The sequence below is a fragment of the Vanellus vanellus genome (genome assembly GCF_965231255.1).
Source record: "Vanellus vanellus genome assembly, chromosome: 2".
Classification (NCBI taxonomy): Eukaryota; Metazoa; Chordata; class Aves; order Charadriiformes; family Charadriidae; genus Vanellus; species Vanellus vanellus.
Genome location: NC_138906.1, coordinates 132,428,878 through 132,442,752, shown reverse-complemented (window position 1 = coordinate 132,442,752; position 13,875 = coordinate 132,428,878). Strand labels below are relative to the sequence as shown.

The 13,875-nt window shown below is 39.9% G+C and overlaps 1 protein-coding gene across 1 annotated transcript in view; it reads left to right on the top strand.

Annotated features, from left to right (window-relative positions):
- The window catches only part of ARFGEF1 (ARF guanine nucleotide exchange factor 1), a 101,460-nt gene extending 87,786 nt beyond the window's left edge, over positions 1 to 13,674 (top strand). The window contains exons 33-39 of the mRNA XM_082479984.1: positions 3,326 to 3,395; positions 7,741 to 7,870; positions 8,726 to 8,865; positions 9,225 to 9,393; positions 10,318 to 10,456; positions 11,393 to 11,510; positions 12,228 to 13,674. Coding sequence (XP_082336110.1) covers positions 3,326 to 3,395; positions 7,741 to 7,870; positions 8,726 to 8,865; positions 9,225 to 9,393; positions 10,318 to 10,456; positions 11,393 to 11,510; positions 12,228 to 12,392 — 931 coding nt within the window. The 3' untranslated portion in view covers positions 12,393 to 13,674. The remainder of the gene's footprint in view (positions 1 to 3,325; positions 3,396 to 7,740; positions 7,871 to 8,725; positions 8,866 to 9,224; positions 9,394 to 10,317; positions 10,457 to 11,392; positions 11,511 to 12,227) is intronic.
- Positions 13,675 to 13,875: the final 201 nt, after the last annotated feature.

The following is a 13,875-nucleotide window of genomic DNA, read 5'->3' as shown; positions in this document are numbered from 1 at the left end:
CAGTCGCCTTTCCCATGGTGAAAGTGTGCCTGCTCTTTTCCAAAAAAATTATTGGGTGACACAAAACTGATCAAAACAGTCTCTTCACTTGGACCATATTTGATTAAAGCTGAAGCTTTTTAGATGAGTAAGGAAAAAATTATGATAACAATATATGGGTACTCATTCATATTTTTAAAGACTTTTTACTCGTTTTCTTTCCTTTTCTTTCTGAGACCTAGGAGAATACTTCTTTGTCCTTCTATACAGCTTCTTCTTTTTTTCCTTGCTTTTTATGGGATCTGGTTCTTTTTCTGTGACTCCTGATTTGACTGGCATTTCATATTTGTATTTCTTAGTCCCTCTATTAGCTGTATTTTTGCAGTAGAGCTTTTCCTGCCCTCCCAGCCTTAATTATTTTTTTTTGACCACACAGTCAAACAGTTTTAATACCCAGTTTCTTGTGGAAGCTGCGCCTGTACTTAGAGAAGAAGGCAAACGCTCCTTTTACCTTTGATTTCCTGTGTCTGGAAGTAACACAATAGTTAACGTTGAAATGAAGACAGAGATAAATCACATAGTGGTATATATGAAAGTTTTATGGGCAAGTGCTTTATTGCTAATTGTGTTGAAATAGTCAGATGCTATGAATCTCTGGAGTGTAAAGTATCCTCTGACAGAGGTTTTTATTAGTCTGATCAGGTAGGATTACATCTGTTCTTTTTTAGCATTCGTATAAAACATAATCCAGGTATTGCATAATGTACTTCTTAAATTTAAGAGTTGCAGCATTGGCTGCAGGAGTTAGTTGCAGTACTAGCCTCTGCTGGTTCTTGGCAAGTTCCCTTTTTGCAAAGAGAGGCGATCATATTATTTCCTTGTTTGGAGAACTCAGTACTAGAATATTTACTCAGCTACCAGTTTCAGCAAGGATCACTTGCTAGAAAAGCCCAAACCGTACTCCTGCCAAGCTTCCACAAAGTCATTAAGGTGTTGATAGCTGAAGATGCTAACACAGAATCGCACAGAATGGCTGAGGTTGGAAGGGACTCTGGAGGTTGTCTGTCCAACCCCCCTGCTCAAGCATGGCCACCCAGAGCAGTTTCCCCAGGACCATGTCCTGGCTTTTGAATGTTACCAAGGAGGGAGACTCCACAGCCTCCTGTGCCAATGCTCAGTCACCCTCACAGTGAAAAAGTGTCTCCTGATGTTCAGAGGGAACTTCCTGTATTTCAGTGTGTGCCTGTTGCCTCCAGTCCTGGCACTGGGCACCACTGAAAAGAGACTGACTGTTCTCTTTGCATCTTCCCAGGTATTTATGTACATTGATGAGATCCCCCTGAGCCTTCTCTTCTACAGGCCAAAGAGTCTGAGCGTTCTCAGCTTTTCCTCATAGGAGAGATGCTGAGTCCCCTGATCATCTTCATGGCCTTTTGCTGGACTCTCTCCAATACGTTCATGTCTCTCTTGTAATGGGGAGCCCAGGACTGGACACAGTGCTGCGTAGAGGGACAGGATCACCTCCCTCCACCTGCTGGCAACTTTCCTAATGCAGCCCAGGATACCGTTTGCTTTCTTTTCAGCAAGGGCACATTATGTGTCCAGCCTGGTGTCCACCGGGACTGCCAGGGCCTTTTCTGCCAAGCTACTTTCCAGCTGGGTGTACTGGTGCATGGGGTCGTTCCTCTCTAGGTGAGGAACTTTGCGCTTCCCCTTGTTGAACTGCATGATGTTCCCATCAGCCCATTTCGGGTCGCAGCGTGACCCTCTGGTGTATCAGCCACTCCTCCCAGTTTTGTGTCATCAGCAAACTTGCTGAGGGTCCACTCTGCCCCATCATCCAGATCATTAATGAAGATGTTGAACAGAATTGGACCCAGTATTGACCCCTGGGGTACACCACTAGTTACTGGTCTCCAGCTAGACTTTATGCCTCTGATCACTGCCCTCATGGCTTGGCTGTTTGGCCAGTTTGCAGTCCACCTCACTCTTTCTTCATCCAGTCCCTACTACATTAGCTCATTTTACTAGTTTCTTTGATTCTTCTTTTTATTTAATGTCTATTCTGTTTATAATTTTTTTAATTGAAATTATCTGACGTTTCCTGCGAGCAATTTTTGGCTCGCTGGCACTGAGAAAGCCAGGGTGAATGCCTTCTTGCACTCAGGAAATTCAAGAATTAGAACTGGTTCCTGGTACAAATTATGATGATCTGGCCTCTAGTGGCTCAAAATGGCTCATTATTCCAATACCTCCTTTGGTGGATGGAAGTTCAAGACTTTCTAGCCCAAAATAAATTACACGGTATTTAACAACCTCTAATCCAGAATAATCTGCAATTTGTGTCCTGGTAGCTTTCAAGAATCAATTTGGTTCTCTGCTCTGCTTTATTTGTTGTCTCATTACAAGCCTCAAGATTTTATCTTAGCTCTGATTTGTCTTTTTAGTTATATGGTCTTCAGTTGTATGGAGATCAGCAATATGTTAATTTAGGATCCTTAACAAGGAAGGATATCACCTAGGATATGCAGACACAAATGTCCATCAAGCGTTGCCTCACACAGATTGAGGCTAAATAGTTTGAGATCTTAACAATGACAAATAGCTTTAATCTTACTTTGTAGCAATAGATTTGATAGAACAAGAGATGATAGGGCCACTTAAGTTATTTAATCTAGTTTACCTCGATTCTTCGCAGGCACAGACGGCCTCAATAAGTTATAATTAACGTAGAAAATTTTTAGTGCTTAAGGCGAAGATCCTCAAGACAGCAACGTGCTATAGGAAAACCACAGGGAAGAGATCAGTATTGTCAGTGACTCGATACCTCATAACAGCAATGAATCCTTAAGTGGAAGTGTTGAATCCTAAGTGGAAATAGAATCACAGTGCTGGAACATATCCCAAACATAGAATGCAAAACATCTCCAGACATTCGTGCTGATTTGTCCTGGGGTAGATTCATTCCTTATTCCAGGTAAAGCTTAAGGCAGTGTGAGAGAACAAGGCCCATTATGGCACTAGAGCACTGCCTAAAGCCAAATCAAATATTTCTGAGAAAAATTAAACCATGTCCACATAATCCAGTTGTCTGTCCAAGGCAAAAGTTCAAAATACACAATACTTAAATTTTTCAGTATGTGTGAAATAATAAAATGTATACTTAAAACTGAAATCAGTTTAATAATTTATGGAAGTATCTATAGATGATTCTTTGTGTTTCCTTTAATTTAAATTAAAACAAAAAACAAAAAAAACCCACCATATTGAAGCAGACTCCTTAGAATATCGGTCCTGATTTGTATTTCAAACTTACTAAATTTGATACTGGTTTTGTGTTTTCAAGGCTGCTGACTTGGCGACCAGTCAGTGGGGAGTTTGGCTCTGGATCTCCTTCTGATGCAAAAGAAAAACTGGTAAGCAATATTTTAAAAGCTTGCAAAAGTTTGGTACTAACACATTGTGATGTAGAATAAGTGAAAAGTATACTTAGTTTAAACCCATTTTTCAATTTTGATATACTTGAAAAAGTTTTTTTCCAGAGAAAGTGCTATTTAATGCTTAAAAATGGCAAAGAATTAATTGAGAAAGAGAAGTATGTATTTGTTTGCAGCAAAGTTGGCTTCCAGAAGTTGTCTGTAGGTTATCTGTGTACATTTTAGGTAATGTCCTGTGTCTGGTAGGTCTCTGTAATACTATATGTAGGGGGTGTGTTGTTTTCTGGTCTGGGGTGTTGTTTTCTGGTCTGGGGTGTTGTTTTCTGGTCTGGGGTGTGTTTTTTGTTTCATTTTGCTCAACATATTCAATATATTGGCAAGATGAAAAAATACTGGAGATGGAAAGATTGCCAGTTAGGTTGACTTTTTTTCCTTCAAATTTTCTCTGGTTATAAGAACTTAAACATCAGTGTTTAAAATAGAAAAATATGTATAAACATCAGATGTCTTAGCACTGATTGACTAAACTGATGTAAAATTTAGATTTGCCTACAAGTGGCAGCCCTGTAGCTACTTTACTACCGATGAGAATTAGTTTAGCTTTTGAACATTCTCACGGGATTGCTGCATGAAGTTCTTTATAGATTAATGAAGCATTTGATAAAAATTGTTCAAGGATATGGTCCCAAATGAGCTCTATGAAGAGAGACCGACTCCCTCCATCTATCTTTATGGAGCGTTAACATAATTTACGTACAGCGGAGTGTAAATGTTTGTGATGGCCAGTTCTTATTATACAGCTATTTTACATCTGTGTGACTGAATGTGTTTGCTTATATCTTGACTCATTTGTAGTGGTTTGATGTATAAAACGTTTGATCTAAATATTGGTTATGTTTTTGATCCATTTATGTCAAATATAATAGCATGCAAAACCAGCAAATATATTAAATGTCTTAGTCGTGAATCAATTGAAAGATCTTTTGAAATGGTTTAATGTGAATGTTTTCAAAAATCTTTTTTGTCTTCAGTGTAAAAAAGACACTTTACAACTTCAAAATTAACAGAACTTGCATAATAAATAGTGTTAAAGAAGATATATTTTAGATCCTCTCTTTTGGTAGGATAGAATGTTTGCAGGCTTTAGATATTTCCATCTAATTTTTCTGCAGGTCGTTCAAATATAATAATCCTGGCTAAATAGAGAACTTTGGCTGGACCTCAGGAAAAAAAGAAAAGTTTACATTCTCTGGAAAAGGGGGTTGGCAACTTATGAGGATTATCAAGATATAACAAAGCTATGTAGGGGGAAAATGAGAAGGGCCAAAGCTCAATCAGAACTCAGCTTGGCCACTGCAGTCAAAGACAATAAGAAAAGGTTCTTTGAATATATCAATAGAAAAAGGAAGACTATGGAAAATGTAGGCCCGCTGGTGAACGAGACAGGTGCCCTAGTGGTGGAGGACGCAGAGAAGGCAGAGTTACTGAATGCCTTCTTTTCTTCGGTCTTCACTGCTAAAGCTGTCCCTCATGAATCCCACCCTCTGAAGGCAAAAGGGGAGGTCTGGAGAGTGGAAGATTTTCCCTCAGTTGAGGAGGACCGGGTCAGAGACCACTTGGCCAAGCTGGACATTCATAAGTCCATGGGCCCTGATGGCATGCATCCGCGAGTGCTGAGAGAGCTGGCGGATGTTATTGCTAGACCACTCTCCATCGTCTTTGAACGGTCATGGAGAACAGGAGAGGTGCCTGAGGAGTGGAGGAAGGCCGACATCACTCCAATCTTCAAAAAAGGCAAGAAGGAGGACCCAGGGAACTACAGACCGGTTAGTCTCACCTCTGTCCCTGGGAAGGTATTGGAGCGACTCATTCTGGATGTCATCTCCAATCACGTTGAGGAACAGGAAGTTATTGGAAGTGGTCAACATGGATTTACCAAGGGTAAATCGTGCTTGACCAATCTGATAGCTTTCTATGATGTTATAACTGGTTGGCTGGATGAGGGGAAAGTCGTGGATGTCATCTACCTTGACTTTAGCAAGGCTTTTGACACTGTCTCCCATGACATCCTTATTAGGAAGCTGAGGAAGTATGGGCTAGATGAGGTGACAGTGAGGTGGATTGAGAGTTGGCTGCGGGACAGGACTCAGAGGGTTGTGATCAGCGGCACAGAGTCTAGTTGGAGGCCTGTAACCAGTGGTGTCCCCCAGGGATCAATACTCGGTCCTATTTTGTTTAATATATTCATTAATGACCTGGATGAGGGGACAGAGTGTATCCTCAGCAAGTTTGCTGATGATACCAAACTGGGTGGGGTGGCTGACACCCCAGAGGGCTGTGCTGCCATCCAGCGTGACCTGGACAGGCTGGAGAGCTGGGCAGAGAAGAACCTAATGAGGTTCAACAAAACCAAGTGCAAGGTCCTGCACCTGGGGAGGAAGAATGCTAGGCACCAGTACAGGTTAGGGGCTTACCTGCTGGGAGATAGCTTGGAGGAGAAGGATCTGGGGGTTGTGGTAGACAGTAAATTATCCATGGCCCAGCAATGTGCCCTTGTCGCCAAAAAGGCCAATGGAATCCTGGGCTGCATAGGGAAGAGTGTGGCCAGTAGGTCGAGGGAGGTCATTCTCCCCCTCTACTCGGCACTGGTGAGGCCACAACTGGAATACTGTGTCCAGTTTTGGGCTCCCCAGTTCAAGAGGGACAGGGAACTGCTGGAGCGAGTCCAGCGAAGGGCAACTAAGATGATTAAGGGCTTGGAGCACCTCCCTTATGAGGAAAGGCTGAGAGAGCTGGGACTCTTTAGCCTGGAGAAGAGAAGGCTGAGGGGAGACCTGATTATGGCATACAAGTATCTAAAGGGTGGGTTGAAGAAGGATGGAGCCAGGCTCTTTTCATTGGTTCCAAGTGACAGGACGAGGGGCAATGGGCACAAGTTAGAACACAGGAAGTTCCGTTCAAATACACGGAAACAGTTCTTTACGGTTCGGGTGACAGAGCACTGGAACAGGCTGCCCAGGGAGGTTGTGGAGTCCCCTTCCCTGGAGATTTTCAAGACCCGCCTGGATGCAGTCCTGAGAAATGTGCTCTAGGCAATCCTGCTTTAGCAGGAGAGTTGGACTAGATGATCTCTAGAGGTCCCTTCCAACTCTGATAATTCTGTGATTCTGTGATTCTGTGATAATGAAGTGTTCTACTATCTATAGACATAATATCTATTAAAAGTATTTTTATACTTAATAGAGATTAAAAACTTGGTTATTTACTGGTATGAGAAGTTGATATGTTCTTTATAGGACCTGTCTGTGTAGATTTAAATCTTGCTAACACCACAATGCAGGGAATTAATGCGTTGTCTCCAGTGGAACTTATGGAACAAGTGCCAATAGAAATGCTGGGTTCTTGAAAGGGACAGTAATCACTACATATAACTGCTTTGCAGTTATGATAACATATTTTGTTATTAATTATATTTCCCTCTGAAATGAAACCAATAGGCATTATCAGTGATTTTAATACTTCACATTCAACTGATGAAGAAGGAACATATTTATTAAAAAATAAAAAAATAAAACAAACAAAACCCCAACAATTCATCTTCCAAAGTCACTGAGTTCTAGCTCACAAGATAACTTAATACAACATGGAGAATCAGAGCTGGTGAAGCAGCGCTCTAGCAAAAGGATTTTAAATTAGAGCATTTTCTTGATATGCATATATTGTCCTCCTCCATCATGTTACTGTCGTAAATTGCTGTAGCACCTACAGGCATGTTAGTAGGAGCTTATAATTCAGAACATTCAAGGGAGTAAAGGTAAGTAAAGATTAAAGTTTGATGATACCTCATATTGTTTGGACTTGTCATTTAAGAGCTGTGTTCACATTTTCACCCGTTATAAAAGGAATACAAATTCTCACAGAAGCTGTTACAGGTTTCTATTGTAGATCAAGGTTAGATACGGCATTTCCCAGTATCAGTGCTCTGCAGCAAACCTCATGCACATAATCTGGTAAAAGTCAAACTAACTGTTGGCTGACATACTAAAAGCTTGGATGGCATACAGAAAATCTATGTGCAAAATACTACTCGTTGACTTTGCTTTGTAATTAAGTATTTGTTGCTTGTTAAATATTCAATTCTTTCTTAGTAGGTCATCTTTTTAGTACATCTTTCTTGAATGCTAATAGCAAATATAACTATAGTGAACGAAAAAGCGCAGTGTTGAGACAGCAAATGCCTTAAGCTATGAAGAGCACAACACTATTGATCATTAGCTCACAGAAGTCTTCTGTAAGTTAAATTTTTTTTTGGCTTTCTTTTCAGGATACAATTTCACAGAAGTCAGTAGACATTCATGATTCTATTCAGCCTAGATCTTCAGATGGACGTCCATATCAACCCAGCGCAGGGTCCACAGTAGGTGAAGAAATGAGTAAAAGCAGGCCAACAGCAAGTGCGTGTTTTGTGGTGATTTGACATTTTCGATCTGTTAAGAGTTGTATTTAGCAGATATTTGATATCTTTAGTCATAGCTATAACTTTAAAACCATGATGTGAAGAAAATTACATTGGTTAAATTTTTGTCTCCATGTAGTATGATAGAATTCTGTTGGACTCTTGTGGGTCGACATCTTTCACCTGTGCTTTAAAAAATCTAGAGTTCAGCTACTAATTTGCAGGCTTTTTACACAAAGCAAAACACTAAAAATAGTACTCTCCTTATAATGCTATGTAAATGAGTAATATTTTTTTTTCTTAAGACCAAAGTCCTTTCTGTGCAGAATGCAACAGAAGCGATAGCTGCGGGGGGGGAGGTGTATTTAGATTGATTTGAAGAGAGTATATCAAACCCTTAAGATCCTTGTGCAGAATTGTGTGTTGGTGCTTAAAATGCCCATGTGTGGTGGCATTAGTACGTGCTACAATATAAACGAGCATCAGTGATATCTGTGCTCCCCTGAGCCTCCTCCGCCTGTGGGCAGTCTCAGCCTCTGGTTCTTACCGTTGCACTGATGCTACCAACAAGGTCACTAATTTTGGTGATTTTTAGATAACATTGAATATTTGTCCAATATATGGCAAATGACTTTAAAGTTAGGAAATAGTTTTTTAAAACTTGCCAGTTGTTAACATGGTGATCAGTCCTGGTTTTAGAAGAGTAATTCAGATGGGTGGATTCCAAGTTTGGTTTATGAATGTGCTTAAAGTTAAGCTGTTCTTCAGCTTACCCCCAAAATAGCTCAAAAAATGAAAAAGCAAGCAATTTTCTTTAGTTAACAAGCAATTCTCTTTTTCTTTCCTTTTAAAGAATTTCCAGAACAGAAGTTGTTTGCTGCTCTTTTGATCAAATGTGTTGTACAACTGGAACTCATTCAGACTATCGACAATATTGTGTTCTTCCCAGCAACTAGCAAAAAAGAGGATGCAGAGAATCTAGCAGCAGCACAAGTAAGTAGAACTGATAGGTATCTCTCTTCTTAACAGCTTTTTCTCTAGTGGATACAAGTTTCAGAAATTCCTGTAACATCTTCTAATCTACAATTTTTAGAAGTGCTTGAGAACTTCTAGCACACTGTTGAGATGCTTTACATCTTGCATTAAACTGCATTTGCTGTGCTGGGGCAGCACACTGTGGAGATTAAAACATGTATTGTTCAAAGGGGTTTATGTAACTGGGATGTGGATACAACTTTTAATACAGTTATAAGTTTAAATACAGATGAAAACAGGGTAGGATTGAGTTATTGCAGGAACTTGAAGATTGTGGATCTTTACTTGAAATCTCTTTTCTTTTTTTATTTTAATAGAGGGATGCAGTAGACTTTGATGTCCATGTGGATACACAAGATCAAGGGATGTATCGTTTTCTAACATCACAGCAGCTTTTCAAACTTCTCGATTGTCTGCTGGAATCTCACAGATTTGCTAAAGCATTTAATTCAAACAACGAACAAAGAACTGCTCTCTGGAAAGCAGGTGAGTCAGTCACCTTGGGGAAATTTTGTGAGAATGTATTACTGTGCTTTGAATTGACCCAAAAATAGGTCAAAAGTACTTAGATGGTGAATGTAGAGTATTGGGCTGTAACTTTATAACCCTAGAATCCCTAAGGGGAGGAGACCTCATCTGTGCAGGTGCAAATATCTTTTCGATTTCCTAAAGTTTAAGGTTTCACTGTGTTAGGGCGGCCGAGCTGGTCCCTGGCTGTAGGTCTGAGTCCCGTGATTGGAAGCTGCAGGCACAAAACCTCAGCGCTTGTTAGGGGGTGGTTTTACCCAGCAGCGTGTGAGCGAAATGTATGTCATTTTCTGAAACAGATGGAAAATACACTCTTGGTAGCATTGTGTTTAATCTGTTCCTATATTAATATTTTTAATGGTGAATGCATACTGTGAGTAGGCTGCAAGCTGTTTTGTGCGTTGATGTATGCATACACAGAACCACTTCACCTTGAGTGAGGTAGTACTAATATTTATGGGTGTGCTTTTTGCTAGTGTGGACCTCCACTGGCAAACAGAGTTTAATTATGCAGTAACAGCTTTGGAAACAGTATTGTAGACGTTTTTATGAAAAACAAGCAATAGACCAGTAAGCACTATAGGTGCAGGATTGTGACAAAATGGTCCATTGTTGAGGTGGTTAGAACACCCTTTTATCACACACGCAGGTTTCACATCTACTTGGAAGCTTATCTAAAAATGGATGCCAAACACAATTATGGCATATATACATAGGTTAATTTTTAGCAGTACTCCATTGTACTAAATGTTACGAGAAATTAATTGCATAAGGTCATTCTTCTGTCTACGTGCAGAAGATGCTTAGAAGGAGAAGTGGGGGTCTGTAAGGAAAAATGTCAGATGCAACAGAAATCTAAATGTATGCTTGGCATTTCTCTAGGTTTCAAAGGCAAATCAAAGCCCAATCTTCTGAAACAGGAGACGAGTAGTCTTGCCTGTGGGTTGCGCATTCTGTTCCGTATGTACATGGATGAAAGCCGTACCAGTGCATGGGAGGAAGTCCAGCAAAGACTACTCAAGTAAGGTCCATGTAGCTGAACCTGGAGATGTTATTTCTGATGTTAAAGAATGTTTATTTTTATTTAAAAGGATAGACCTCCTCTGCTTGCAGTAAACTTCCTAGAGCTAATGCAGTATGGTGGTGATCACAGCTAATAATGGGAGTTTTAACGCTGTGCGGAGAGTGCTGTGCCTCCAGCTACTAATGCTGCTTCTGCTTTTTGTTCTCGTTAGGTGTTTTGCAGGAGAGAACAAAGGTTTTGTCACCTTCTGGTTTTTTGTAGCATGTGGGTAGGTGGGGGATTGTTATCGCTCCTCTTTAAAAGATAAAGCAACTATCACCTAAACCCTGCTTTTTGCCTTCAATAACCTCTGATGTTTTCAGAAATGGATGCTGTCTGTTCTCATCTGCAGAAATGAGCCCCGGGCTTGAGGAGCTTATGAGCACACGGAAGTTTTTGGCTTTTTGGTTATTCATTACTGTGAATACTAAGGTTCACCTGAATGTTTTTAATTTACAAAGTTTTTCCAAGCAACAGAGGGCTTAAAGCCATGGCAGTAACACAGTGAAAGTATTTTAAGGTTTACAGACCAGGGAGCAAAGCTGAAAACTACCTGGTTACGTCAGCTTGAGATTAATTTTTAAAGTCTCCGTATCATTTTGTCACATGCATTTTAATACCTCTGAAAGAGCACTTGATACACTGTAAATATATCCATGAACAGCGTGATCATGTTCTGGCAGCGTGATTAATACTGAAGTCCTGGGACTTTGGTTTTGAGTTGTACAAAATCACTGCTTTGTCTTACTAGTCAGGCTTACTGTAGCTTTCATAAAACGATGCTGTTCTACACCAGGGCTCTACACTGGTATAGTTGCAATGCCGAAGCTGCCTCTCTGCAGCAGAGCTGAAAAGAAAATGTTAGTTACTAGTTTTTTTGTCTTTTCTCTCTAGTGTCTGCAGTGAGGCTCTGAGTTATTTCCTCACTCTGACATCAGAAAGTCATCGGGAAGCCTGGACTAATCTCTTACTCTTATTTTTGACTAAAGTCCTGAAGATAAGTGATGAAAGGGTAAGTAACTGTTTGGAATGGTATTTAAGACAACGTTTACAGGTAAGAATTAGTTCCAGACCAGTATGCCTGACTTTAAAAGCTCCTGCTGCTCTGTAGACACTCTTTGTTGAGGGAATGTAGATTGAAACTGCACTTGACAGATACTGACAAGAGTAATGCAGAGTGAGGGTGCAGTGAGTGATAAAATAAAATGTGTCTGAGAAAATTTAAGATGCTAAAATCCTGTAGAAGTGTGTATTAAGTTGCTTTTACACCTCTCCTGCTGAGGAAGAGGATTAGTGGCTGATATTTTATTCAAAGAAATAACTCCTGTTTCTGTTTCCGGTGCTACATGTACATCACTTTCACCTTCTCCAAAGAAATTCTGCAGTAAATAAATCCCTGTTTAGATCTCCCTCTATTTCTGGCTGAAATATTAAGTGAAAGGGGCCATCTACAAAAAAAAAAAAAAAAAAAAACCAAACACCTTCTTTTTGAAGAATAAGCATTAGCAAGGAGCTGTCTGTAGCTAGTGAGCATCTGTCAGAGTACCTCACAGCTGGCTTAGCCTTATTCTAGCACCACCAGCTTCGGTTATGAAGATGTTTCTGCTTGTCACTTTGTGGGTTTCTCACCTTGACTTGGGAGAGTATTTAAAGGTCTTCACTTACAACACGCTTTCGGAGGTGTTTTGGTGCATATTAGAACAATTTCTTCCCTTTGTTTTCTCCTCAGTTCAAGGCTCACGCCTCGTTCTACTATCCTCTGCTGTGTGAAATTATGCAGTTTGACCTTATTCCTGAACTTCGAGCTGTTCTGCGAAGGTTTTTCCTGCGGATCGGTGTGGTGTTCCAAATATCCCAACTGCCAGAACAAGAGGCTGGAATAAGCAAGCAGTAGCAGATAGTGACTGAGTATTGCTCTGTTTAAAAGTTTCTATTCCTCAGCTAAATAAAAGGACCAGGTAGCTGAGCCATTCTGTCTGGATATCCATAAAAATGGTTTCTTTGTATGGCAGTGTGTATCCAAGGGTTAATGGTACAGATGCTTACAACTGTAATTAAGGCTTGCAACACTCCAGTCCCTTTATTTCCTGATGGATTATCTCTATCGGTTTCTCTTACCCAGCTCGTGCTGAGCACAGAGCCAGTTTTTAGCACAGTCCTTTTGTCAGCGTGGGCTGCAATACCCTTTCCTGTCCTAGACAGCAGTATAGCAACAGATGCTTATGGCGGGCGTGAAAGTAACCTGTACCCAAAGAACTATATATGTAAAGGTTTGAGCTTCTGCGAGAAGTACAACTCAGGAGAGCTGTATTTTGAAGGATAAAATGTTTATAGTGAAAAGAAAATGGAGATTATTGTTCATGGTAAAAGATATTTAGCAACTATGTCTGATATTCTTATTAAGATTTTTGCACACTCAGGCTGTCTGAGACATTGGTAATCATCCTTCTGTGAAAAATGTACAGAGATGCAGGTCTGTAATATAAACTCTTTAACACTATACAGTTCTTCCTCAATTGTTTTATTTCTGTATTATTGATTAGCTGAAAACCCATAACACTTCATTGTTTACCAAATGCACTAGAAGTTTGGGTTTATTTTTTCTTGGGTTGCGATTTTTTTTTTTCTTTTCTTTCCTTTTTTTTTTTTTTTCCTGGTTTCATTGTAGCCCAGAAGTTAGTGTTGCTGACTTGGCGAGAACAGAGGTAGAAATATCAGGACTGACCTAACTACCTGTAATATACTTGTTTTAGGGCTTTTAAATATAACGAGCCATTGAAATGATGATCCTTCGAGGACTGGAACTTGAATCACTGCAAACAAGTCTAGGTTGTGTCTGCTGTCACATGTTTTTTTGTTTGATGTAGATTTCACTCTTATGTACAGAATTTAATGTTGAATATATTCAAGTAACAAATCTGGCATGGTTTGGGGATGGTTAAATTTATTGGAAATGTATTCATACTGTGAATTGTGCTCCGATGGTTGAAAGACGAGATTGTCAAGCATTCTGTATTACAATGGATGTAGAAATTTTTTTCAGATGGACAAAATGTATATGGTACAGATATGTAAAGTTTTCTATGTAAAAAAAATTCTGTACAACTTTCTGTACAATATTTGGTTCTCATCTGGCATATTCTAATCAGGTTATAGGTCAATAAAGTTTTTGAACTCTTTCATCAGTGCAATCAAAACCAGTCTAATCTACAGCTACTTGTTTTACAGTTGCCTTTGCCTCTCATGCTCTCGTTTCAAAGGAACAAACCCCGGCCTGCTGAGTGCCTTTCGATTGACTAGGATGTGTCTTCTCACTGATAGCCAAATACAGGGTGAAAAAGAATGGTAAGCTTATTAAAAAAAAAAAAAAAAAAAGA